The 22,814-nt window shown below is 42.1% G+C and overlaps 4 protein-coding genes across 6 annotated transcripts; 1 reads left to right on the top strand and 3 right to left on the bottom strand.

The window, feature by feature from the left end:
• Positions 1-180: 180 nt before the first annotated feature.
• Positions 181-1,621, bottom strand: mif (macrophage migration inhibitory factor). The gene is made up of 3 exons (XM_082508791.1): positions 1,429-1,621; positions 586-758; positions 181-441 (listed from the first exon to the last, which is right to left on the bottom strand). Exons 1-3 carry the CDS (start codon positions 1,534-1,536, stop codon positions 375-377), a joined length of 348 nt encoding a protein of 115 aa, XP_082364917.1. The 5' UTR covers positions 1,537-1,621; the 3' UTR covers positions 181-374.
• A 4,263-nt stretch (positions 1,622-5,884) lies between these two features.
• On the bottom strand, positions 5,885-8,576 carry LOC309691484 (uncharacterized protein). The gene is made up of 4 exons (XM_082509143.1): positions 8,491-8,576; positions 7,436-7,578; positions 6,572-6,736; positions 5,885-6,494 (listed from the first exon to the last, which is right to left on the bottom strand). The coding sequence occupies exons 2-4, from the start codon at positions 7,484-7,486 to the stop codon at positions 6,327-6,329; spliced, it is 384 nt and encodes a 127-aa protein (XP_082365269.1). The 5' UTR covers positions 7,487-7,578; positions 8,491-8,576; the 3' UTR covers positions 5,885-6,326.
• Positions 8,577-9,024: 448 nt separating this feature from the next.
• On the top strand, positions 9,025-13,932 carry LOC309691079 (uncharacterized protein). Of its 2 annotated transcripts, none has more exons than XM_082508615.1 (5): positions 9,025-9,402; positions 9,839-10,172; positions 11,297-11,595; positions 12,185-12,296; positions 12,433-13,932. In XM_082508615.1, the coding sequence occupies exons 1-5, from the start codon at positions 9,400-9,402 to the stop codon at positions 13,458-13,460; spliced, it is 1,776 nt and encodes a 591-aa protein (XP_082364741.1). In that variant the 5' UTR covers positions 9,025-9,399; the 3' UTR covers positions 13,461-13,932. The 2 variants fall into 2 exon arrangements, with proteins under 2 accessions (XP_082364741.1, XP_082364740.1); XM_082508614.1 differs by having other exon boundaries at positions 9,027-9,402; positions 11,294-11,595.
• Positions 13,933-17,432: 3,500 nt separating this feature from the next.
• Positions 17,433-22,001, bottom strand: LOC309690321 (endonuclease domain-containing 1 protein-like). Of its 2 annotated transcripts, XM_082507338.1 has the most exons (3): positions 21,639-22,001; positions 18,682-19,006; positions 17,433-18,416 (listed from the first exon to the last, which is right to left on the bottom strand). In XM_082507338.1, exons 2-3 carry the CDS (start codon positions 18,979-18,981, stop codon positions 17,808-17,810), a joined length of 909 nt encoding a protein of 302 aa, XP_082363464.1. In that variant the 5' UTR covers positions 18,982-19,006; positions 21,639-22,001; the 3' UTR covers positions 17,433-17,807. The 2 variants fall into 2 exon arrangements, with proteins under 2 accessions (XP_082363464.1, XP_082363463.1); XM_082507337.1 differs by lacking the exon at positions 21,639-22,001 and having other exon boundaries at positions 18,682-19,137.
• Between the last annotated feature and the right edge of the window lie 813 nt (positions 22,002-22,814).

Consider the following 22,814-nt stretch of genomic DNA (forward strand, 5'->3'; position numbering starts at 1 on the left):
ATGGGATAAACAACAATTAACAGATGGCTTGTCTTTCACTATCATGCAATCGTAATATTTCCCCTGTGCCGTCCACATAGTGTTCCAGTCAAAGTAAGATTCCATCACAGCTCCCTGACTGCTCTAACACATACCTGTCAGGATCCTTTTTCATTGAAAACAAAGGAAAACAGAAAATCATTTATGGTTTATAGGATTTGCTTTATTGCATTTAAATGGGAAAGTTATAGTGCAATGCTAAAGAGTCTGGATAAGTGCTTTTAAGGTAGTCAGTATTTCTACAAGTGGATCACCAATTGTCTTCAACTCATCATTTAGTCAGTTATAAGTTCCTGTAGGAAAATTCTGGAATGATCTTTTTTTTGACCTCCATTTCAGCCAAAGGTTGTGCTGTTCCAGGCCACATTGGCTGCTTCCATGTCCATAAAGTTAATATACATCCTGAAATACACAAGAGAGAAGGAAAAATAGGTCAATGAGAGTAGACACTGACAGCCAGACGGGGGTGGGGATTGCTTCTGTAACCATGTTACTTTCACTCATCAAATTATTAAAAATGTGCTGGTTAAAGTGTGTCTTTGGTACCTTTCAGGAGAGATGCCCAGGTGTTTGTTGAGCAGTCCACACAGCAGTTTAGAGTATTGCCTGTTGGCAGCACCACTGATCTTGCCAATGCTGTAGAGGAAGCAGAGTGCGCAGGGGTCTCCCTTCCCTCCAAACATCATCATTTGGTCAGGGTTGATGTGCACAGATACGTACTGGTGTGTACAAGACAGAAGCACAAAACGGTGCAAACAAATTTTAAAACAATTAACCAGTGAAGGCTGTGGATTTTTGAAAAGTTACCAATATCTTCATTTATTTTCCATTTCTGTACACAAGTAGAGAATCTCTATAATATATTTTAACATTGTCGCCTATGTAGCACTTAATTAAGCACTTAATTACAGTCTAATAAAGAAACCATAGAATCGTCTGATTATAATTCAATAACATGATGACTCATGTTATTGAATTATATTTATATATATATTTATTTTATTTTATTTTATTCTCATCATTGATGAGAATAAAATGTCTGTCTCCTTTAATGTTGACTATTTATGAGTAGGTTACTTGATTATAAGAGTATTAATGTGACGTAATGAAGCGCCATCCAGATATTCTTATGGCCAAGCTTGCATTTGAAGCGGGTGAGTGATCCAACTCCACCGATCAATGATCTCCCAGCGCTGGCAGTCTACACACTGTCTGCATAATTACACAAGACAAAGCCAGCCTAGTTTACCGAGTGGAGCTCTATATAATATGCTTTCATCAGAGAAGTTAAATCTAAACATGCGGAATTAAAGGGGACAGCCATTGATTGATAGTTATGACGTACAATCGCGTGAGGGTAGGTGGAAGAATGAGCGCGTGGCGGCCTACCTGTGCAGGTTTTCCCATAGTTTTGGCCAGCTCCTCTGTAGCCTCGGACAGGAGAGCTGCCGGTACATCACCTCTGGCAACATTGGTGTTCACTACAAACATCGGCATTATTGCAACGCTTCTCTCCCTCAAGGTGCAGCCGCTGGTATTCTTCGCCTTCCTGCTTCTTCTTCTTCTTCTTCTGGTTGTAGGGTTGGCAACTAGCTTGTAGACGCATTACCGCCACCTACCAGACTTAAGTGTTTCACAATTACAAAAGTCGCTAATGGCCCTGCATTAATAGCAACACATATTTAAACAACTTCGGCCTCTTACAACTCACTATGGGCCTTTTCCTTCTCCACCTCTCTCATTGAGATTTAATTCAATTTTATTTACATAGCGCCATATTATAACAGTTGCCTTAAGGCACTTTATATTGTACGGTATAGAGAAACCAAAGACAACCCCAACAATCATATGAACCGCTTTGAGCAAATACTTTGGAGACAGTGGGAAGGAAAATCTCCCTTTTAACAGGAAGAATTCTCCGATAAAACCCGGCTCAGGAAGGGGGAAGGAGGAATGGGGTGGGAGGAGGAAGAGAAGACAAAGACACGATGTGGAAGAGAGCCAGAAAAACTAGTTCATGCATTTATTATTTCTCGACTGGACTACTGTAATACATTATTATCAGGATGTCCTTAAAAGAAAAAGGTGAAAATCTATGCTATGCCTTCTAATGATATTGCCCAAGGGTAGAGTTGGATGTTCAGAGGACTGGAGGAGCCAGGGATCAAACCACCAACCTTCCAATCAGTGGGTAACCTGCTCTACCTCCTGAGTTACAGCCGTCTGGCTGCAGGTTAAAGACTTTTTTTTGTCTCTGTCTTGGTCTCCTCGCGACTTTGTCTTAGTCTTGACTCGGTCTTGGTCTTGTCTTGGTCTCGATACCCTCTGGTCTTGGTATTGTCTTGGTCTTGGTTTAGGTGGTCTTGATTACAAGTCTACCTAAGGGAAGCATGTGTGATGCAATTGGAATTGGTCCTAGCACCCTAAAACCCTGTGGAACTCCATAATTAAACTTACTGTGTGAAGAGGACTCCCCATTTACATGAACAAACTGGAGTCTATTAGATATATATGATTGAAATCACTGCCGCGCAGTACCTATAATACCTGCAGCAAGCTCTAATCGCTATAATAAAATATATGATCACTGCTGCACTGAGGTCTAGTAGGACAAGCACAGATTTGTCCACTGTCAGAGACCATAAGCAGATCATTTGTAACCTTCATTAAAACTGTTCCTGTACTGTGATGAACTCTGAAACCTGACTGAAACTCTTCAAATGAACCAAATAGGCTATATGCCTTGTCTCCCATCCGTCCGTCCATCCGTTCACTTCCGCTTATCCTTTTCAGGGTCGCGGGGGGCGCTGGAGCCTATCCCAGCTGTCATAGGGCGAGAGGCAGGGTACACCCTGGACAGGTCGCCAGTCTGTCGCAAGGCTAACACACAGGGACAGACAACCATTCGCACTCACATTCATTTGCACATTCACACCTAGTGACAATTTGGGTTATCCAATTAACCTATCCCCACAAGCTGCATGTCTTTGGACGGTGGGAGGAAGCCGGAGTACCCGGAGAGAACCCACGCAGACACGGGGAGAACATGCCTTGTCTCCCAGTTCTTCTAAATCTTTGTGACTATCCCACTTTTTCCTTGCTAACCTTTTCCTTTGAATTCTTTCCTGTATTTCCTCATTCCACCACCAAGCCTCTTTATCCTCTTTTCTCTGTCCAGAGGATAGATCAAACGCATTCTTCAACATTTCCCTCAGCACTATAGCTGTACTTTCACAGTCATCTTAAGTGTCTTAACGCTTCCTTAATACTCAGAGCCTGGCTCAACTTTTTCCTGAACTCTGTGCAACAGTCTTCCTTCTTCCGCTCCCACCAGTTAATCCATGGCTCTGCCTTCACTCGTATCCAAAGCCATTTTACAGACTACTATTGAATGGTGTCTAGCTACATTCTCCCCTGCCACCACCTTACAGTCTCCTGATTTAATTGAGATTGCACCTTTTGGATGTGCTTAGCTTCCTCCAATCTTATACATCAGCTAATGTTCCTTGCTCTCCTTAAAGGAGGCACAGGCATTTCCATCCTTTTCAGAAAAACCCCCACTAGCATCTGTCCTTTTGCATTTCTCTTCTTATCACCATACCTACCCCAACCCTCCTTATCACCTCTGCTTCCACTGAAGTCTACTCTCTCCATCCTGTGGAACACTTTCTAATGCTTCATCGAACTTACTCCTTCTCCTCTGAAATTTTGCACCATCTTTCCAGCTGGGGGGAATCGTAGTTATTTTTAGGGTTTTTTCCTGCAGTTTCAGGCTCGTAGGCAGCTTAAGAAATCTTCTGTCTATATCTCAGGTTTTCATGAAGAAATAATCTAATCAAACTGACCTCCTTAAGTATTTACTTTCAAGAATATTGCTCCATGAAATCTAGAAGAATGTATCACTTGCATGTCTACAAACACAGAATTCCACTTATTTGCTCCATGCTAAAATTTGTCTATGGGTTTTCTTCTGTATGTGTCTTAGATTCGGTCCTTTTGTGTGGCACTTCATTACTGTCATGTTCTGATTTTAGGCACATCAGACACCAGTGAAATTCTCAAAAAAATGGGCACCCTTATCCTTCTCCACAGATCTGTCAGTGTCGATTTAAAAATATCTTGCATGTCTCCTCTTTCCACATCGATAAAACTCAAGTACTAAATGAATGCTTTATTATTTCTTTACCTGAGCTGCAGTCAGTCAATTTCTATTTTCATGTCCACATTGTGACTGAAGGCCATAACAAAGCTGTATGAAAATAGCCAGTTGTCACACGTTCCCATGCTTCTTGCCACTCGATCCCCTCCTAACACTTGACTTCTTTCTTCCTTCTCATTTCCAGGGTATCTTTAAGGTTGGTTTTGATGAGTCTTTGTCTCCATGACCTCTGAACTTCAACAAGTAATGTTCTAGCAGCTGTTTCCTCCACACAGTGGCATCTATCCTGTTTCAGCTTGAAGCACACACACACACACACACACACACACACTACTAATGATCTTACAGCCCTGAGAGATATGAGATCCCAAGCCTGGACAATATCCAATCCTGCAAGAAGTGCTTTTGATGCAGATCCATAAACCACACTCTCATACTCAAGATCTAATTAGGGCAGCAATATCTGCACTCCATTCTGCTCCTAAAATACATAATGTTTATAACATTTTCTCATTTATCTGCATCACTCTGTGTGTATATAGCAACTTTCCATGTCACCATGCGCTTGCAGGTGAGCATCAAATTGATGTGCTTTCTTTCTTGTTAAGAACATTATCTGTGTTTGTTTCCACAAAAATTTGATCTCCAATTTCAGTGCTGCTAAGTGATGACAGACTCTTATCCCTCTATATGATTTAAGATTATTTTCCAAAAATCCTTATTTCTGCATTATTATTATTATTATTATTATTATTATGCTAGTCTTATTTTTAAATTTAGGCAAACTGATTTACAAATGTATTTTCAAACAATGAAACAATTAAAACCCTTTAAAGTGACATGAACATGAACATGAAAAACTTTAGTATTCTACTATGCTAACTTTGTCGTTTTTTTCTGCAACTGGTAATGCAATTGTATACGCACTTCTGTCTTAAAACTACTAAACTATGAACAGAGGTGGGAAGTAACTAAGTACAAATACTTCGTTACTGTACACTCCCTACATTTTTAAAGAAATATCCGCACATCTGCTACTACTACTTCTACTACTTACATTTTCTAACAGACTCTTACATTTGGTTCATCTATAGCGTTTATACTCGGGAGTTAAAAGTCGGTGGAAGGAGTGCATGTGTTTTTGTTTGCGATACTTCAGAAACTGTCTAGCGCTACAGAAGAGGAGACAGCATGAAGGGAGTTACGTTTTTATTAAGTAGTAATTTTAAATCCAACTTTTCTGTCAGCTGTGTGCATTTTGCAGCACAGTCTGTTGCTAGTTAAAGTACACTCAGAAAAATAAAGGTGCCAACTGGAACCAAAAGTGGTTCTTTAGACTGATGCCATAGACGAACCTTTTTTGGTGCCACAAAGAACCTTTCAAACAATGGTTCTTTGAAGAACCATTTCTTTCAGTGGTTCATTGAAGAACCTTTAAAGGTGCCCCAAAGAACCATCAAGAAATGGTTCTTTGGGGCACCTTTAATGGTTTTTCAAAGAACCTTTTTAAAAATGGTTCTTTAAAGAACCATTTTTAAAAAGGTCCTTCAAATGGTTCTTTAAAAGAACCATTTTAAAGAACCTTTTTTGAGTGGTTCTTTAAAAAAACCATTTTAAATCTTTCAAAATAAAATGCATCATAAATTGAATTTGAGTAGGGCAAAATAAATACTAGCACAGCATAGACATATATTAATGGTTTATTGTCATTTTGTAGTTACCAAAAGACAAAAAGGCATTTTAACCCTCAGCACAACATCACTACTAATACATGTCACATATTAGTGTTTTAAACAGTAATAATTAAATATATTTGCTATACTATAAATAAATATATATAAATACTATAGCTACAGATAACACAACAAATAATACATGTATTGTTTAATTAATAAAACATCAGAAAGTGATAAAACACATTAGAAATAGCAATAGCTTCATAACAGACCAATAAATCAACACATTTTCATCAGCAGATGTTTGCATGTTCAGTAAAAATATTTCAACAAGTTTATGATTAAAATGATCAATGAACTTCAGCCTTACGCTATGTAATGTACGTTTCATGTTGTACTCATGGTCCTTTGTTAGTTCAGTTTAGGATAATGTCTCTGACGTATGTATCATATCAAATATATGTCATATCAAAACAAGCCCACACCTGCAGTTGTTTCAGTTTTTCACTGGTGTTTCCTGTCAGCTGGTCAACCTCACTCAGGCAGACATCCATATCAGCCAACCAAACGACAAGTTCCTCCCTTTGTGCTTCAAACCCCTCCCACTCTGAGACAAGGAGCTGAAAGAGAGAGAAAAGAGTCAATTATAAAGAAGAGAGAGAAGTGAAACCCTCCTCAGAAGGTCTGACTCGCATACCTGCAGTTGACCTGTGATGGACTCCTGTTTGGCGTTCACGTCATCCCTCGTTGTTGCCAACAGCCGAGTCTGCAGGGTGCCCTGGAAGAGCTGAGTTAATGTTCGACTCGTCCTGGTCAGGCTCTCCAGCTGGATGACCCGAGGTCTCCCCTCTCGCCGCTGCCTCTGAACACAGAAACACAAATTGCATCTGAAGCAGGAGGTGCAGATTTTTTGCTATTCTTTTCTAAATCCAGGCTAGATCACGTGGAGGTATTTGGAAAACTTTTTTGGCCAGTGGACGACTGTTGTCTTGCAGAAAGTCAAATCAAACATATGCGATACACAATTAATTCACAAGAACACATTATAAAAAATAAGTCCAGTTCTTGCCTGATTTCAAGTGAAATCTGCATCAAAACAGGGTGACAGAAGTAAAACGAGAGCACAAAGCCTCACTTTGTACAAGCCTGCTATTACAGTTCTCCTCTATGCAGACGACTTTCCTGTTTTCAAGGCACAACTTGGATCTGCTGTACGAATCTTATGAATACACACTAAATGAAACAATAGTGTGCATGACTCCAGATTCTGATCCCTCATCCTAATATGGTCCCAACATAGCAACAGCAAGAAAGCAAATGTTGAGGCTTCAAAATACAAAGTCCATAAACCAATGGCTGACGTGGGTTTTATCATAAGGGTGATAAATATACAGATTTCAGTCTGTCTTAGAGATTTGATGTTCATTTACCTGCAGATGCACTATACATACCTGCTCCATGGTTTTTCACAACATTTTGCACATCACTATTTAATACAGGAAGTAGGTGAACTAAAACAAGTCATCTTTCTTTGTGAGAGGACCATATTAATGAAACAAACCTCATCATAGGGAGCCCTAAAGATGCTCCTGCTGCTTCTCTTCCTCCTCATCCTAAGCTTCCTTCTCCTTGTCCTCGCCTTCCATCCAATTGTAATTCAACCTAATTGTGTTTCTCCCCCTCCTCTTCCTCATTTTGTTGGAGCTGTGAACACAATTAATGTGAATCTGGATTAATTTGTGCAAACAAGAAAAATCTACAGCTTTTTGGTCAGAGGTGCTCTTGTGATTTAAGCCGGGTAGAGTAGATTTATCTGTTGATGCTACCTGCTTCAGCTCTGGCTGCTGAGTGATATTTACACCCTGGCTGGATTACAAACTTTAACCATGTGCTGAACTTTGGCCCAGCGTTGATACCTCTTGTTAGTATAACGACCTCTTCTTAGCTTGTATGTATGATGGTGGATAAATGAAATATAAAAAAAAATTAACTATATTACAAAAGAACATCTATCTTGGAAACATCAAATGACCGGAGCATAACTTGTCAACTAGTCCGAAACTAAGTTATGCAGGAACAGTCAAAGACACCTTCTCATGTCACATTTCTATTCATTTCTATATAATTTGATTAGACAATAAAGAGTTATCTAATCGAATTATTCATTCAAAACTCTTATGCATAGCTGCATTTTATACAGCTCATACAGAATTCAAAGTACAGGTTCATGTGAGTATTTAATGTACGGCTCAGATCTACAGAATTTCAGAGTTTCTAGAGCAGACACAGAGCTCACGCCACAACAGGCTTCAGGCGCCATTTTAGTGACTTTAACAATATATTAAATTTTAATTTCGGTCTAGCTGACATTAAGTTATGTACGCAGCACGCAATTGAACCACATATTTTAGAAGCCAAAGGTTCAAATTAGCTGGGAGCAGCTTCACTTAATTATAACAGTGGTTTTGTTAGGAAAACAGTTGGATACTAAATTGCGCTGACATCAACGGCTAACGTATCTAGCTAATCGCTACTGTTAGCACAACATTAACAGCAAGCTACAATGACGAGTAACAAAAACAAAACAGTAATAAGGTTTTAATGAAAATGTTTTACCTTTTCCAACAGTCCCAGAATCCACAGCTTCAAAGTCCAGCAGGTACTGAAGACTGTTATCCGTTTCGCTGTCACCGTCCGTGAGGATTTGTATATAATATGCTGTAATAAATTATGTATATTTGTTTTGTCCTGCAAAACAAGCTAAGCTGTACTAACTTTGTGTTATTCAAATGTTGCATGAAAATACTGGGTAGTTTTGTCCACGATAAACAGGTTCGTTTGCATTAATGTGGTGAATTCACAGCAAAGCTCTGTGTTGGATTGGTGCACAGTGCCTGTGGTGTTCATGGTCAGGCTTAGGTTGCATCAAGTTGCAGAGATGAATTTGCATTTAAGCTGATGATGTTCAGGCTCATTAGCTGAATTCCAACTTTATAAGCAAAAAGTTGTTTCAGTAGCCTACTTCAACTTTTACTGGAGTATTTTTTAACCTACTGCTCAACTTCTGCTTAAGTAAATAAAGTCTGTACTGTCGCCACCCCTGACTGTGAAATTGAGAAGAAAACGTGTGCAATCATGTGACAAATGGGTCGTGCTAAAAACAATAATATCAAGCGGAAGCTCTTCTGTATCCTTATGTCTTTAAAAAATCATCACCACTGCTGAAATTATTATATAAAAAGTGGCTTGTGAAACCTGAGTGCTTGGTATTTCCAGGGTGCGGCTGCTCTTGAGTGTAGCGTAATTACGGTACCGGGCATGCGTAGTGTTCTCAAGAATTAAAAGCAGTGCTGGATGAGGCGAGAAGGGAACTGGCAGGGAGAGAGAGAGGGCAGAAGTTGGATGGCGCTATCCTTTGTCGCCGTATTTCGGCACACAAACAGCTGCCGAGCGTCTCCGTGATCCGTGAAATTACACCTTTGCCGCTGTTTCACGCCGTGGTGGCTCCTCGGTGTCATCCGACAAATGGTGCGTATTCAGGGCTAAACTAGCCAGTCTGCTAGCACTTTCCAACGTTACGGAGAGGCTGCTGCTCCAGCTGTACTTTAACATTAATGCACGCACAGAAGCATTATAAGTTTACTAACAAGCCGGGCTGACGGGGGTTGTGATTTTGGCGTCGATTAACCAGCATCGCCGCCTTGGCACTGCACAGATTAACCGGGCAGGTATAGTCTTTAATTAAGTTGTAATAGAGGCGGAATGACCGTGATGCTATTCACGGAGCCCTGTCTCATTTCACTGCCGTAATCATTTAGGTTTATTTTTTAGCAGCAGGTTAGCCAGTAAAGTTAACCAACAGCTGCTATGGGGGAGAGTTGATCACACGATCGAAAACTTTTGCGATCATAGCAGGAAAGCTGTGTTACAACTGATCACGAACTGTGTGTGAAACCGTCATCAGATCTGCAGCCCCGCGGACAGGATGATGGAAGAATCGGTGACCACATTTGAGACGCATCTGACCGCCGTCATGGACAGCCTGATCCGTGCCTCGGTGTGCGAGATCACCAAACTCTTCCAGGAGACAGTGAACGACTACCTGGTGGAGCTGTCCCTCAACAGGAAGGAGAACGAGGCTCTCAAACTGCGGCTGAGGCTCACAGAGAGCAAACTGAGAACCGAGCGCAAGTACGGCATGGGCTGGGCTGCCAACCGCCGCAACGCCGGGCTGGTGGCGGCAGCAGCACCGGTGGAGGAAGCTGGAGGCCGGCAGAAGCGAAAACTTGACGTGACTCGTAAGTATTTGCTGTGTGTGGCGACTTGGAGCTTTTCTTCCTGTTTACCTTTAGTTTGCATGATGTATACAGTTCAATGGCAGCTTATCAGCACATCCTGCAGTATTTCCCTATGATTGTGGCTTTAACGTGAATAACAATGTGAATGCTATGCAGTCTAGGTGCAGTTTATGTGAAGACGCACTTGTTTTGTTGGAAAACCATCTGGCAAGAGCTGATCTCTCCCTCCCTCCTCCTTCCTCACCCCCCTTCCTCCTCCGCCTCCTCTTCATGATCGCTCTCCCTCTGTCCTTCACCTCCCCCTCTCCTCTCTCCACTGCATTCTGTCCCTCCTACTCCTTTCGCTCTTTCTGCATTTGCTCACTCCCTCCTTTCCTCTCTTCCTGCCTGGTTCCTCTCCCCCCACCTCCTTCACTTCTCCCCGTCTCCCTCCAACTCTACCTCCTCCCCTTCCCGCTCCTCTTCTCCTCACACCCTCTTCTCCTTTTCTTATTCTCCCTGCCCCCACCTCCTTCTGCTCTGCTCTCTCTCTACTTCATCACGTTGAACACACACACACTCCCCCTCTCCTCTCCTGCTTCTCACCACCTCCACCACCCTCCATAATTACACACTCCCTCTCCACTTCTCCTCTCTCTCTCTTCCTATCTCATCTTTTTCAACTCTCCATCCTACTTTTATCTTTTTCTCCTTCACCGTGCCCTCCTTCTTTCCTCCTCTTCCTCCTGCCCCTCTTTTGACCCCCACCAACTCCACTTCTTCCTCTCCTCTCCGCCTCTCTCTCACTCCTCGCTGTCACATGTTTCCGCTCTCTTGTCTGTCCTTCCACGCCCCCTCTCCTCAACTCGTTCATCATGCTCACTCCTCCTCCACCGCCTGCTCCCATTGCTCTCACTCCTGTTCCCGTCTGCATCTCCAATCCCCTCATCCTCCTCCTCTTCCTCGTCTCCCACTTCTCCACCCTCTTCTCTCCTTCATCTCTCCCTCCCCTGGCCTTCCAATCACATCCTCCCACCTATCTCTCTCCCCCTCATATTTCATTTGCTGTTCTTCCTGCTTCTCCCCCTCCCCTTCACTTTCTCCTTCCTCTCACCTCCTTCACCACCCTCCCTTCTCCACAGGAGGCAAGTCAAAAAAAGGCCCAGCAGCAGCCTATGGCAAAGCGTGGCCTGGAGGTGTGTGGGAGGAAGGAGGAGGAGGAGGTGGTGGCGGTGCTGGTGGTGGTGGAGGAGGAGGAGGAGGAAGTGGAGCAACTGTGGGCATGGTAGCAGGAGCGGGAGGAAGAGGGGGGAAGGAGGCCAAAGATATGTACCTCATCCAGTTCCCCCGGGATGAAGAAGACGAGGGAGGGATGGTGGAGGAAGAGGAAAGGGAGGGCAGCCTCAGCGGTGAGGGGGAGGAGAAGGCCAACATCAAAGAGGAGGTGAGGGAGACAGGCTTTCTCAGAGGAGGAGTAGGAGGAGAAAGTGGCACAGCATCTCTGCTCTGCTCTGCAGCTTCATAAACACTGAGAGAGCATGTAGACACAGACAGACAATAATAATACAGAAAGAGTTTTGCTCAAATTCTTCTTCTATCAGATCACTGCAGAGATATAGTGGATAAAGTGAAGCCTATTGATTTGATATTTAGCTTCCAGAGGAGCCAGGAGTGGGGCTCTTCATATCTCATGCACAGCAAGCTTTTAGGGAGAAACACTACTGTTAGAAAAGCTTTCCACCACATCACCAAGTGGCAGGACGCTGATCCACTCTTCATTTCTCTTCTGGATTTGAATATTCAAACCATGCATAATGTGCATAAATTTGCCTCCCTGCTCTGTGAAGTCTTTCACCGCTTGAAAGGAGTCCTTCACCTAGCTGTATCTTTATTTCAGGTGCATTGTAAACATATCATGTGGAAATTTAACAAGCTTTTTTAGAACAAGAGTAAATTTAATAGTGAATGTCTCATTGTACCTGGACTCAGTCGATTACCCAGTACAGTAGCTCTCTTTCTGCTTCTCTATGCAGTTGGCCCAAACAGAGGGTTATCAGCCTGCCTCTCTCCGACTAATCAAGGAGGCTTTGAAGATGCATCCGCCCAACCAGAACCTCCACGCTGGCTCCAGAACCCCGAGTGAAGGTAATGAGCCCAGGACTCACTGAGTGAGGGAGGGCAAGTTAGAGAAAATGTTCAGAGACCAGTACTTGAAGGAAAACGGAAATGATTGCCCACACCAGCTCGTTCACTCTCTCCTCCTCCTTCTGTTTCTGCTCAGGAGATCTGTCAGACCGTCCCCCGACTCTTCATCCAGGGGAGAGTGAAGAGGAGAACTGGAAGGTGGGCTCTGCAGAACCATCAGAGGGAGGAATGACCATGGATGAGCTGAGGGGCCTGGAGTCTGCGTTAAGGGCCGAAAGAGGCCGCGAGCAGGCTTCTCAACATGACTCAGAAGTGGTTTGTGGGTCCGAGATCAGCTTGGCCCCTAAGTACATTGGTCTCGATGGAATGGAGCAGGATGGAGAGCTGGAGCCTCAGCCACCCACTCTGCACAAAGAGGACCAGATAGGACAAGGCAGGGTGAAGGAGGGCGAGAGGTTGGGAGTGGCTGGGGATGTGGAGCTGAGGTTAGGCTGGTCAAAGAAGTTAAGAGAGAGCGACTCAGCTGCGGTCATGCCTGTAGAGGATGTGGTGGAGCACGGAGAGTCGGAGCATCCGCCCCACCTATCTGCTCCGGGGAGCGTCTGGGAGAGCGCCGGGGAAGAGGAGGGCGGCGGGGACCTGCTCCACTTCTGCCCACAATGTGGAGGAGGCTTCACTTCGGAAGCCGAGCTGGAGGAGCACCCGTGTCCACTAGGTGGCGCCCATTTACAGAGCAGCGGAGCAGAGGACAGTCTTTTCCCTTGCGCTCACTGCGGCAACACGTTCAGCCACGCCTGGGCTCTGAAGAACCACGAGTGCGCCTGCGCCGCCGAGCGGCCGCACTGCTGCGAGATCTGTGGGAAGCGTTTTACACACTCACGGTCGCTGGAGCGCCATCATCTGGTGCACACGGGTGAGAGGCCGCACCGTTGCCAGCACTGTGGACGCAGCTTTAGTCGCCTTGGTAATTTGGAACGGCACCAGCGGATTCACACAGGTGAACGTCCATACGGCTGTGAAGCATGCGGCAAGCGCTTCAGCCGTGTGGAGTACCTAAAGAGACACCAACTCATACACAACAGCGAAAAGGCAACACTCCAGTGCTCCAACTGTGGAAGGGGCTTTAGTGATGTGGAGCAACTGAAGAACCATCAGTGCTTTTAGAGGCTTCACAAGAAACTCAGTTTAGGGAAAGAACAGTGGTTTTTTTTTTAAAGTTTTTTTTATGGTTGTGGTAGAATTTAGCTGATGAATGTGACTGTTACAATCTCATGTCTTTCCCTGTGATTATCTTTAAGATAACAAAGCACATACATGGCAGACTTTGGTCGAGTAAACAATGAAGGCACATTTTAAAAAGCTGGCAGGAAGGACTGGTTGGTGTTTTTGTGTTGAAAGAGAAATAAAGTCAGTCTCTGCCATCTAGCCATTTTAACTGGAAGTATTATTATTTGTATGTACGTGCACAGCCAGGACTTATTTATAATGATGAATACATCGTTCATTCATACCTCTTTATCAGTACGTTAAAGCTGATGGCCTTGTTTTCTTTTTTGGATGACATAATTGACAGTTTGGTATTTTGTATGTTTGTGTTTTCGTCACATTGCTAGAAAATAAACATCTTAATTCATGAGGAAAAGTTTCGAGTTAGTGAATAATACGCCATAAAGCTTTTTTGTGTGACTACCTTCATCATAAATTTTAATTTTCAGCCATCGCTAGGCAACATTGTCATTACACATTCATTCAAGGACTAAAAAATTTGCTGTTCAAAGAGCTGCTGCTTTTTCAGAACTTCTTGTTAATGATGGCTATCAAATGGAGATGCTCGCCAGCCACTTTATTAGGTACACCTGTTCAGCTACTTGTTAATGCATGTGTCTAGTCAGCTGACTGGATGCATTCATGCATGTCAAGACAACAAATTCGAACCAAGCATCAGAAATGGGAAGAAAGATTTAAGTGACTTTAAACGTGGCGTGGTTGTTGTTGTTGTCATGTGGGCTTGTTTGAGTATTTCAGAAGCTGTTTATCTACTTGGATTTTCCCACACACAACCATCTCGAACTATCTTGTCAATATGGACCAAACCCTCTGACGAGTGTTTCCAGCATCTCCCCACAAAGTTGATTCTGTTCATCTGGACGTAGCGGTTTCTGTGAGAGAAACATTTCATCACTCATCCAAGTGATGTCTTCGGTCTCAGCTGACTTCTGTTTCTGATGATTTCTATTTAGTCAACTGAGACTGAAAAAGCCACTTGAATAAGTGAGGAAGCGTTTCTCCCATGGAATAGAAACAGAATCAACTTTCTGGGATTTCCTTACCCAGATGATCAACACTTTCCAGCACCTTGTTGACTCTATGACAGGAAGAGTTAAGGCAAAAGGCAATCTATTAGCAAGGTGAAGTGGTAGGTGAGGGTAGATTGATGTTTTCCCTCATGATCGCCCACTCTACAGCTAAGTCCTGATATTAGAAAGGTGGTGAACCTAATTCGCAAAGTCTTCTCCACTCTCAGGATTATTTCTGTTCTTCCCACAGCAGCATGATGTGTGTCGAGGGGAAAAGATCTCCAAGTCAGGAAGTTCATATTTGAAGAAAGAGCAAAGTAGACCATCTGTGCTCACTAACGACAGCCCTGCTTGTCATCTATCCAGCCCACTTCAGGCTGGTTCTGACGGGATCTTCAACTTACCTCGTACCAGATGACTCAAGGGCCGAGTGCTGGAGTTCTACCCACAGTGTAATCATGTTTCTCAGGGTGTCGATGGCCTCGCAGCGTTTCTAGTGCAGCATGGGAGTGAGAGGGCCCTCAGTTTGAATAGACCTGCTTTTATCCTCAAACGCTGCTTGGCTTTCCGTCACATTTTAGAAAATGCGTGTTGGGAAGAGCTTCACGTATTAATCTGGCTGAAAAAAAATGTTTCATCTTTATGACAAAGCTGTTCATTACTGCCTGCATGCAGGCTGCAGTCATGCAAGGAAAGGGTTGCATGTTACATGGCCAGAGTTGTTCTGTTTTTATCTACGTCGCTTCTTTGTGGTTATTATGAGTAAATAGAAAGTTAAACGTTTTACGGAAGTAGAAAGAAACTGCTCTTTATTTGAAGTCTTATTGAATTTATCTATTTCAGACCTTAAGGAAAAGTCAAAACTAGATCTGTTAAGGTTAAACTAATTCACAGTGCACTGGCGAGACTTTACTGAGCTAAACTGTAATAAAATAGATTAGGCTGATGAATAGAAGTGCTTTCATACAAAAGTCAACTTATTTTATGTTGTCTGAGTCATGATCATATTATATCATCATATCATATCATATTATAATTATAAAAAATTATATTATTATTATTATTAGCATTAATTATAAAAAAAATATTGCCATATTAGACATATTCAAGTGTTGGGCTGTTGTTGAGAGTTTCTTTTGTGCACTAGTTATACAGATATAAATCTCACTTACTGATATTTCTGATTGACTGAAGGGCTTTCTTGCATTATGCAATGAAAACAGCACTTTGACATAACCTGGCACGCTGTGTATTTGACATAAGATACTGTGTCTTCTTAGTTTTTAAATAGCGGCTAAAGTCTAGAGTAAGTTAAAAAAGACATAAAACTGTATGACACTCAGCAGTTTGGTTTGTTTGCAGGTTCTGGGTGAGCGGTGCGTGAATGTAGAACAACTACAAACTAAGCTAACAAGCCGTGTTTGTTAGCTCAGCCAGTCAAGTTGGATGAGAGAGAACCCTGGAAAGATTCATTTCTGGCCTCCTGACCCAGAACAGCTCAGTTGTGCGGCAGCTCTAACCAGGACGGCTCCACTGGTACATTTTTTGCAACATCAGGAAATGATAAAGAAAGAAACCCCCAAAAGTCAGGGTTGAGGCTGTGAAATGTGTTGCACGGATCTCAGGCAAACCAGTGTTTACTGAGACAAGAAGAAAAACAAAGATCCAAGCAAATGGATATGATTTAAATAGTGGTTCATCATTTGGCTGTTTGCCACGTGATTGTGCACATCGAGTATAGCTAGATGTGGTGCACAATGCAACAGTTCACAATGCAACACGTGAAATGTGCATCCCATTTAGCACCATGTTTTCAGTGGCTGGAAGAGCCATGCAGGAGTTGCGGTGTTGTAGCATTTTCCTACAAAGAGTCTGTATCCAGATATGTTTTCACTGTCTCTATAAGTATTAAGTCTTTGTCTTTTTAAAGAAGGCATAAAAAAGCTGTCCATCTGTCAGAAGGTCAGTTTGTTTGCAGAGTAAGGGTGAGTGGTGCATGAATGTGGAACGACTACCAGATCAGCTCCAGCGAGCCATTTTCTGCAGGAACAGGAAAGACAACAAGTAAAAAAGAACCCAATCACATCTTATTTGCGGTTCAGACATTTAAGTTTCATCATCGGCCCATCTGAACCAGAGTACGACCTCATTTATTAGAAAATAAATGTTGTTAGATAATAAATTCACTTCCTGTAGCTTTTTACCAAGTGACAGTACAGTTCCTGCTTGCTGATAAATTAAGAAATGGCCAGAAGAAAGAAGGGGCGCTTGTGGTGTTGCAGCATTTTCCTTCAGAGAGTCTGTCTCCAGCTTTATATCAAGTTTTCTATAAAAATTAGGGCTTCTTGAGATTGGAAAGATTGGAAATAACACACCAAGCACAAATGCTGTGATGCTATCTATGGGTAACCACTATTTAAACCATATCCATTTGCTTTGATCTTTGTTTTTCTTCTTGTCTCAGTAAACACTGGTTTGCCTGAGAACCGTGTTCTTTGTGTCACTGAAACTCGCTCTCTTGTGGGAACCAAATTTTCTGAACATATAAAAACTCACCATACCATATTTCGACCTTTATTTAGCAACTGTCAGTTCACAGCAAGTCTGCGGTTTATTTATTTTCTTTATGTGGTCAAATAATTCATGAGAAATTCCTCATTTCAACTATTTTTCTTTAGTTTGACACAATCATCATTAAATGTTGAACTGGGTAACGTCAGTGGCAAACCTCTGAAAAAAAGTGACCCAGAAATCTTGTCTGCCCCTAAAATGTTTTCTATGATTTAATGCTGAAATTCACTAAGTCATTTTTGTAAAGAGGAAAAAATGAAATCAGACATTTGTATAGACTTAGTATTTATTGATAGTGTTCCAGCTCAAATGTACATTTGTAATATGTAATCAATAACTGACTCATGTTAAAACCAGTGCAGTTTTATTTAAAAGAACTGAGCGCTTGCTACTCTCTGTGTTTGGCTTTTGAATCTATTGGAGAATAAACATTAAAATCACACACTTCAGTCTTGATTAATTGGAAAATTATAATGCTATTAAATGTGAGTGAAATGACCTTAGCAGGAGGGGAAATTACATTTTTACAAAGTCAATCAGGGGGAAAAAACTATTTCAGTCCATCATGTCCTCAATAATCAAGCAGAAGCTCGATAATTAAAACTGCAGCGAGTTTATCAGAGTCCGGTCAAGCTAAAGGCTTTTATGCCTGACAGCGGTTATCAAACAGACTGATGGGCATGGCCAGTCTTTTTGCCAGGATACCCTCCAGGTTCTCTAACGGCATCCTCCTCACATCATAGCCCCGCACGCTGGGCTTCGCATTCTTATTAACCGGCACAATCTCCTCACCGCTGTTCGGGTCGTTTCTTCCAACTGCAGCACACGTGGGGAAAAACCGCTTCACATTATTAGGGAGATCAGATTTGAATGATGGGCAGCAGTAGGCAGACCACATGTATTCAGGAACAGACACCCTGTTATTAATCCAGTGGTCCCCAGATTTGTATGGCATGGCCCCGGTGATCACGTACATGGTCCCGTTGCAGAACATCTTGAAATCTCTCAACACGTCATTCTCCAGTTTGTTCCAGGGTCCAGAGTTGGAGCCCTCTTTTTGGGGGACAATGTTTGTCAGGGTAAAGGTGGCTTTCCGGTTGTCGAGGGTCTTCTGGTGCAAGCTGGGATTGAGATGACCCTTGGTAAAGCTGGAGTTCCTGTAGTCATCAAGCACCGCCTGGCTTTCAATCACATTCTGGTCGACAGGGGTTTCAAAATGCTTCATATCTGGGCTGGCACCGGAAAATGCCAACTGACAGACGGAGGAAAAAGGACATGACCATGTTTAGAAACTTTAAAAGAGTTTGCTGCTTCTGTTTGACTTAAACAGTCACATAGCTTTAAACATGACCTCATTTGAAGATGCAAATGTCTCTTTCTTCATGGGTTCACAAAAGAAAACATATATGTGACTGTGTTTTTCATACATGTGTTTTTTACGTATAATCTCTATTTTTCACCGGAAAAAAACAAACAATGAACACAACACTATAAAATAAGTGTCTGCTCCTTCTTACCTGCGGTTCATACATCCAAACGGATTTGGGTCGTTTGCCATCAGCAGGACTCAGTCTGTACGCAGAGAACAAAGGCACTCGACGCTGACGATCATACAGGCTGGCAAAGTGGTACTGGTTTCTATAGCGCTGGCATATTGGCTGATATCCTGGTGCGCTGACACCCTGTGGGGGAGTTTTATTATAGAAGAAATTAGGGCAGTGGGAGAAGTCCTTGCCGATCTCGCCAACAACCAGGCTACAAAGAAGAAGTAGAAACAGAGCTCTGATGGAGGGTTGGAGCAAATTCCTTTGAGACATCTTCTGTAACAGATGAGCAGGTCAGCTGTAGATCAGAAACAGATTCTAGTAAGCAGACGAATCCCCAGAGTAAAATAATCCACAGTTGTTGTTTGTTAGTTCTGCATCTGCAATCTAACGCTGCGGTTTCCTCATTTATACCAAGAGCGTGGTAACAGTTCTTACCCACCCACATCGACGTTTACAATCAAACTTCCCCTGCTAACGAGCAGTCAGGCTCCCTTCTGAGAATCAAGTTTGCGTCACAGATTTTTAAAAAAAATCTTGGATTCTTTTCAAATTTTAATCATTTGGAAATTTCGTCAAGGTAAATGGATAAATTTGGACCTACACACTTGTAGGAACACCTTGAGTTCTACAAATCCTGGGATTTTATTTGTCACACTATGTCAGTCTGATGACACACAACATGCACTGATGATATTAGTTTTAAAAAGAGCAAAAAACGTGTGGTAAAGTCACAGGAACAGACATTGCCTTCCCTGTTTGTTGTCTCGTACAAGTTGATTTTTTATCTTGAGTACACTTAGTCCAGAATTTTTAATAGCCAGGAGAATCTCCCTTATTATACTTTGTACCTAAAAAAGAGAAACATCATGGAAAACTTTGAGATGTGTGTCTCGTTTAAGGCAGAGCGGTGTGACATGCGATGCTTTTCATAATGAAAATCAAACACTCGTTTCTGTTACCACTGTCCTAAACCAGCTCCAGCACATGTTTAATGCAGCATCAGGTGTTTATTGACAGTCATTTGACAAATTATGTATTTATGTAATCACATGCTGTCAAATATTTCTGTTTCTCTTTCTGTCTCATTGGTTTCGGTGTAATGCAGTTTTTCCTTCTGTCATCAAAACTCCGCTCGATGTCAGAACCAGTAGGATTCTGAAAGACAAAAAAAGCTCCTCGCAGAGCTTCCCCGATTTCTCAATTGCCAAAATAGCAAATGTTTACTAGCAGTATGTGGCTTCTTTATTTTGTTATGTGCTCAATTTGGGGAAATTCTCCATTTTAGTCAGTTTTTAATCAAACAAATTATGATTCACTACATTTAGGGATTGTCAGAATGCAGAAAAAGCAAAAAATATGAAAGAAACCATGATCACAGCAGAAAACTACAGATTAGATATTTTTCACACATCTAAATGAAACACATCCTGATACTTATGTGTGAAAGGAAAGTTTGTTTTCTACAAGCTACTGGTTCTGTGTTGTAGTAATGGTTTTCTGTATGACTTTATCAGTATCTCACATCACTGGAGGAATTGTGGTTCACTCTTCTTTACAGCGTTGGTTGCAAAGAAGACGGCTTGTGTCCATCTGTTTAATCATGGACATCAATTTAAGGTCTGAAATTTCTCTGGGACATTGCAATATCTTGATGGTTTTGTTTTTCTGCCATTCTGTTGTAGATTTGCTGCTATGCTTGGGATCATTGTTTTATTGCACGGCCCAGTCATCACAATAATGGGTGCTTCCATGTTCTTTTAGAGCAAAGAGGCTTTCTCCTGATAGTCCTTCCAAACAAGACAAACTTGTTTATTCTTCTTCTAATGGTCATGACCTTTAAAATTTAACATGCTAACTGAGGCCTGTAGAGTCTGAGAGCTTTTGGGGTTTCAGCAGTTTTGCATTGTTGCAAATTTTTGGAGTGAATTTGCTGGAATTTCCAATCTTGGGAAGATTATGGCATTGTGTTAACCAACATCTGAATGCTCTAAACCTCTGCTTTTATAGAGCCGGTCATACTTGCATTTGATTAGCAGTGCCTGACTACTTCACTTTAAAAGTAGAATGGGAGGCAGAACCTTCAGCTTCCTGGCCCTCTTCTGTGGAGCCAGCTCCCAGTTTGTATTCAGGAGGCAGACCCCTCTCTACGTTTAAGATTAGTCTTAAAACGTTTCTTTTTGATATAGCAGATAGATAGTTAGATTCTTCCCACTGTCGCCAACTGTTTGTGTGATTTGGTGCTATATAAATAAATTGAAATAATTAAATTACTTCTTACCCACTTAATTCCAGTAGTAAGGACGTATTTAATTTTTCACAGTACTGCACAGGTGAAAATATATTTACATAATAACTGAAACTGACTAAATGTATACATATTTAAGATTATACATATTGGATACATATTACCTCTGGTTTTAGTAAGCCTGACCGCATATTACTTGGTATTATTCAGCCATCAAACCTCATGGAATTACTCTCTCACTATCTACAGCATTTGTGGGCATTGGGAAAATGTCATATTTACTGGTTTCAGTTTTCTATGATTTATAGGATTTTAAATGTGTGAAACACACTGCCTCTACATCTAGCCACGATTGATCTGTTTCTACAGAAATGCAGGATGTTACGGTGTAGTGAAAAATTAACACAGAACGCACACAAATGCAGAACAAAAACTATAAATGCCATATTTACTTTCACAGTGTTTATGGAGAAGTATACAAGTACAAGGACCGGTGTCTTTGTGGATCTAAAGAAAGCACATGACAGGGAGCTTAGAGCGGAACTGTGGGACTGCAAGAGGAAGTCAGGAGTGGCAGAGAAGTATGCGAGGCTGGTGTAGGACATGTATGAGGACAGCGAGACAGCGGTGAGGTGTGAGGTAGGAGTGAAATGTGGGGATGGCATTACATCAGGGAACTGACCTTCCTACTTAAGATGGTGATGGACAGGCTGACAGATGAAGTCTGGAGTCTCCTTTGACAACGGGTGTAGGGAGCAGGTGGAAGAGAGCCTAGGTGGAGGTATGCTCTAGGTGAAGAAAGGAGTGCAGGTAGGGTGGAGTGGGCTTCAGGTGTGATTTGTGGCATGATAGAAGAAAGAATGAAAGGGAGGATTTACAAGAAGGTAGGAAGACGTGCTATGATGTATGCTTTGAAGACTGTGGGACTAACAAAAAGACAGGTGGCAGATTTAAAGATGTTAAGATTTTCTCTGGATTAGAAAGGAGGGCATGCAGAGGACTGTTGTAGCAGATGGGGATGTTAGTGACAGGGTGAGATAATCTACTGTAGCGACCCCTAAAGGGAGAAGTGGAAAGAAGAAGAAGACTCACAAGCTGTTTGAGTTTTTGGGCACACAAAAGTTTAGACGTAATCTCACCTCTCTGAGAAACCCCTAAATAATCTTAGAAATGAGACCATTTGTTGAGAAAATGTTTTTAATATTCATGAGAAAACCACCAGAATGGAAAACTTGTTATAATATTTATTATATCGCCTCCCTCCCAAAATATTCTGATAACTAATTTGTGAAATGGATACAGTTTACAACAAGCTGGTCTCAAATTTAGCGTCTGGAGGAAAAAATCCAGGAGAAAAGGAGCAAATACTGCATCAGTCCTTATCTTAAAAATGCACCTGGTAGACTGATCATCGGGGCCATCTACTGAGCACTCAGAGGAACAACAGCAGGTGGCAGGATGACCTACATGACCCTGACATTAATCATGCAACGTGTATAAAATTGACTGAGACTAATAAGACTTTATTTGTATTAGCGTGTAATCCATGGACAGGCAGGGATATAATTTTAATTGAAGAACGCTGGCAAGAGTGTTTTTTTTTCTTGGTGTCAGCTACTTTCCCTTCCCTTCTTCCTTGCTCTGTGTCATGCTTTGCTGACTGGAAGGCTGTGTGTGTGTGTGTGTGTGTGTGTGTGTGTGTGTGTGTGTGTGTGTGTGTGTGTGTGTGTGTGTGTGTGTGTGTGTGTGTGTGTGTGTGTGTGTGTTCTTGGGGATAACCTGGGGAGACAAGTTTAATTTAAATCCCAATTAAAGGCCAAATTGAAGAGCCCTTATACGTGTACGCTAATGCTCTCTT

Source organism: Aulonocara stuartgranti (assembly GCF_965226115.1).
Source record: "Aulonocara stuartgranti genome assembly, chromosome: 2".
Lineage (NCBI taxonomy): Eukaryota > Metazoa > Chordata > Actinopteri > Cichliformes > Cichlidae > Aulonocara > Aulonocara stuartgranti.

Bases quoted from the DNA above. Each gene is read 5' to 3' on its own strand.
- mif (XM_082508791.1), bottom strand. From the start codon at position 1,536: ATGCCGATGTTTGTAGTGAACACCAATGTTGCCAGAGGTGATGTACCG. The intron at 759-1,428 runs GTAGGCCGCCAC...TGTACACACCAG, and splicing joins CTATGGGAAAACCTGCACAG to TACGTATCTGTGCACATCAA. The intron at 442-585 runs GTACCAAAGACA...TGTGTATTTCAG, and splicing joins CTGGGCATCTCTCCTGAAAG to GATGTATATTAACTTTATGG.
- LOC309691484 (XM_082509143.1), bottom strand. From the start codon at position 7,486: ATGAGGAGGAAGAGAAGCAGCAGGAGCATCTTTAGGGCTCCCTATGAT. The intron at 6,737-7,435 runs GTTTGTTTCATT...TTCTGTGTTCAG, and splicing joins TTAGGGCTCCCTATGATGAG to AGGCAGCGGCGAGAGGGGAG. The intron at 6,495-6,571 runs GTATGCGAGTCA...TCTCTCTTTCAG, and splicing joins CCATCACAGGTCAACTGCAG to CTCCTTGTCTCAGAGTGGGA.
- LOC309691079 (XM_082508614.1), top strand. The intron at 11,596-12,184 runs GTGAGGGAGACA...TTCTCTATGCAG, and splicing joins AGGCCAACATCAAAGAGGAG to TTGGCCCAAACAGAGGGTTA. The intron at 12,297-12,432 runs GTAATGAGCCCA...GTTTCTGCTCAG, and splicing joins CTCCAGAACCCCGAGTGAAG to GAGATCTGTCAGACCGTCCC.
- LOC309690321 (XM_082507338.1), bottom strand. From the start codon at position 18,981: ATGTCTCAAAGGAATTTGCTCCAACCCTCCATCAGAGCTCTGTTTCTA. The intron at 18,417-18,681 runs GTAAGAAGGAGC...TCCGTCTGTCAG, and splicing joins TTTGGATGTATGAACCGCAG to TTGGCATTTTCCGGTGCCAG.